This window comes from Olea europaea, chromosome 17 (assembly GCF_002742605.1).
Source record: "Olea europaea var. sylvestris chromosome 17, O_europaea_v1, whole genome shotgun sequence".
Lineage (NCBI taxonomy): Eukaryota > Viridiplantae > Streptophyta > Magnoliopsida > Lamiales > Oleaceae > Olea > Olea europaea.
The window spans coordinates 17,719,960-17,723,098 of NC_036253.1; the positions used below are offsets into that span (position 1 = coordinate 17,719,960).

At 39.4% G+C, this 3,139-nt stretch overlaps 1 protein-coding gene across 1 annotated transcript; it reads left to right on the plus strand.

Annotated features, from left to right (window-relative positions):
- The first annotated feature begins 165 nt into the window (after nt 1-165).
- On the plus strand, nt 166-2,516 carry LOC111365307 (DEAD-box ATP-dependent RNA helicase 35). The gene is made up of 2 exons (XM_022985754.1): nt 166-1,094; nt 1,512-2,516. Exons 1-2 carry the CDS (start codon nt 196-198, stop codon nt 2,374-2,376), a joined length of 1,764 nt encoding a protein of 587 aa, XP_022841522.1. The 5' UTR covers nt 166-195; the 3' UTR covers nt 2,377-2,516.
- Nucleotides 2,517-3,139: the final 623 nt, after the last annotated feature.

Below are 3,139 nucleotides of genomic sequence, written 5' to 3' on the forward strand. Positions count from 1 at the left end.
TTTTTTTTTTTTTTTTTTTTTAATGTGTTGGAGCCTGATATTTGATTTGTGATGACTCTTTGCTGTATATCAAGATTGAACCTTTGATTTGCTCAAAAATTCAGCTGAAATGTGCGGCTTTTGAATTTTAACTTTCAGCAGTTAAAAGGAGATGTTTTGTTTGAGCTATTTTAGGATTTGAATTTTCAGGAAAAAATGGAAGGAGATGATGACTATGTGGAGTATGTTCCAGTTGCCAAGCGTCGGGCAATTGAGGCGCAGAAAATTCTTCTGCACAAAGGGCAGGCTACCACGCTTGATGATGATATTGAAATGCAGAAACTTCTTGAGGTTAAACCCAGTTTATTGGTCAAGGCTTCTCAACTCAAGAAGGAGCAGCCAGAAGTAACTCAAACTGAGCAAATAGTACAGCAGGAAAAGGAGATGATTGAAAATTTGTCAGATAGGAAAACTTTAATGTCAGTTCGGGAGCTGGCAAAGGGAATTACTTATACGGAGCCTTTGTTGACTGGTTGGAAGCCACCATTGCCGATAAGGAGGATGTCAAAGAAGGCGTGTGATATCATTCGGAAGCAGTGGCATATTATTGTGGATGGTGAAGATATTCCCCCTCCGATCAAGAATTTTAAGGATATGCGATTTCCCGAACCAATTTTAAAGAAGTTGAAAGCCAAGGGGATTGTTCAGCCTACACCGATTCAAGTGCAGGGGCTGCCTGTTATCTTATCTGGCCGTGATATGATTGGTATTGCCTTCACAGGATCTGGAAAGACTTTAGTTTTTGTGTTGCCGCTTATCATGATTGCATTACAAGAGGAGGTGATGATGCCAATCGCGCCAGGTGAGGGACCATTTGGCTTGATTATTTGCCCCTCTAGAGAGCTTGCTAGGCAGACGTATGAGGTGGTGGAACAGTTTCTTGAACCCATGAGAGAGTTTGGTTATCCAGAGTTACGACCATTACTTTGTATTGGTGGCGTTGATATGAAGTCACAATTAGATGTAGTGAAGAAGGGCGTCCACATAGTTGTTGCTACACCTGGGAGGCTAAAGGATATGCTAGCAAAGAAGAAAATGAACCTTGATAATTGCAGGTAAGTACTCATATTTTTGTTGACACGTTAAATTCTTAGTTATTGCAGTTGATGTTTTACATTAAGTTAATGTCAGCCATGGAGCCAATTCCGGCAAAAATTTAAAGTACCAAATTGTATTTGTTGTTACTTTGTCGGAACTTTGCTAATCAACAGAATAGATAGTTTTCAAGATATGGGGCCCCTGTTTCGTAAGGTGGACTGGCTTGTCAATGTTCTCAATTTATTAACTCCGATAAAAAAATAGCTGCCTTTTTTGGTCAGAGGGTGGGGGTGAGAGTTGAGCAGTTGTCTGCTCTGCTATATTTGTGGGTGGCATATGTATAAATAATCCATGCTGTTCAACATGGACTGGGTTACTATTTTGCTAGGCCAATTTTTCTGAAGATGTTTATCTAGTGTTGGCTTTTCCTGCAGATATTTGACTCTTGATGAAGCAGATCGGTTAGTGGATCTGGGTTTTGAAGATGACATAAGAGAAGTTTTTGATCACTTTAAAGCGCAAAGACAAACTCTTCTATTTTCGGCTACCATGCCCACAAAGATTCAGAAATTTGCTAGAAGTGCATTGGTAAAACCCATTATTGTGAATGTCGGAAGGGCTGGAGCAGCAAATCTTGATGTAATTCAAGAAGTTGAATACGTGAAACAGGAGGCAAAAATTGTTTACCTTCTCGAATGCTTGCAAAAAACCCCACCCCCCGTTCTAATATTCTGCGAGAATAAAGCTGACGTGGACGACATTCATGAATACCTTCTTCTGAAGGGAGTTGAAGCTGTGGCAGTTCATGGAGGGAAGGATCAAGAAGAGAGAGAGTATGCTATTTCATCTTTCAAATCTGGCAAGAAGGATGTTTTAGTTGCCACAGATGTAGCATCAAAAGGTCTTGATTTCCCTGATATTCAGCATGTTATCAATTACGATATGCCTGCCGAGATAGAAAATTATGTTCATAGGATTGGAAGAACTGGAAGATGTGGAAAGACAGGAATTGCAACGACATTTATTAATAAGAACCAGAGTGAAACAACGCTTCTTGATCTGAAGCACCTGTTGCAAGAGGCGAAGCAGAGGATACCTCCAGTTCTGGCCGAGCTTAATGATCCAATGGAAGATGTGGAGGAAATAGCCAATGCAAGTGGAGTTAAAGGCTGCGTCTACTGTGGTGGGCTTGGTCATCGTATCCGCGATTGCCCCAAGTTAGAGCATCAAAAAAGCATGCAAATTGCTAGCTCAAGGAGGGATTATTTCGGGTCTGGGGGTTACCGAGGGGAAATGTGATTTATACTTTAGATATACATATTTGTAGTTTGAGCAGCGTTTCAGTTTGTAATGAGCCAACAGTGCATGTTCTAGAATTTTCAGCAATGCGTTCAGTTTTGTATGTGCTTCTTTGTCTTTAATGTTCTTGGGTATATGCTCATCTGCCTTTTGCATTAGCAGTTCTGAAAGTGTAAATTTCGAATAAACTGTCAAAAGATAAGAGATTCGAATCTGCCTATGATGTTAGATAAATTTTACACCAAAGCAACAAATTACATAAAATGGATGAACGGCTGGAAATGGAAAAAAAGAATGCATGGGGCAAAACTTGAATTTATTGGGACGAGGCCTAGTTTGCTTATGTTGTCAAATGAACTCACTGGATTCCTGAACAAGTGGTTCATCCGTTTGGGGACTTGTATGCAACTTCAGTTGAAACCTAAACATACTGCTTGGGTCTTAAATCTCTGATGATAAGTGATGGATTTGACTCTTGGCACATAACTAGCAATATACCAACCCTTGTGTCCTGTAATTCCTCCCACAACAAAAATAAAAATATTAGGAAGGTAGAAATAACAAGCTCTTGAAATTGGAAATATATTATAATCGATTCAAACAAATAGAAATTTGTGTTACTAAGTGTGTAGCACTTGTGGATTTCATGATATGTGTGGATTAAAAATAGTTTTGACCAATTATGTTTGTAAATTAAAATAGATGTCAAACAAGGGGATAGATAGATTGCACTAACTGGCAATGCAACACAAAAGGGTGGTAG

Excerpts from the sequence above, each read along its gene's own strand:
- LOC111365307 (XM_022985754.1), top strand. The coding sequence starts at position 196 with ATGGAAGGAGATGATGACTATGTGGAGTATGTTCCAGTTGCCAAGCGT. Across the intron at positions 1,095-1,511 it reads ATGAACCTTGATAATTGCAG|ATATTTGACTCTTGATGAAG; the intron begins GTAAGTACTCAT and ends CTTTTCCTGCAG.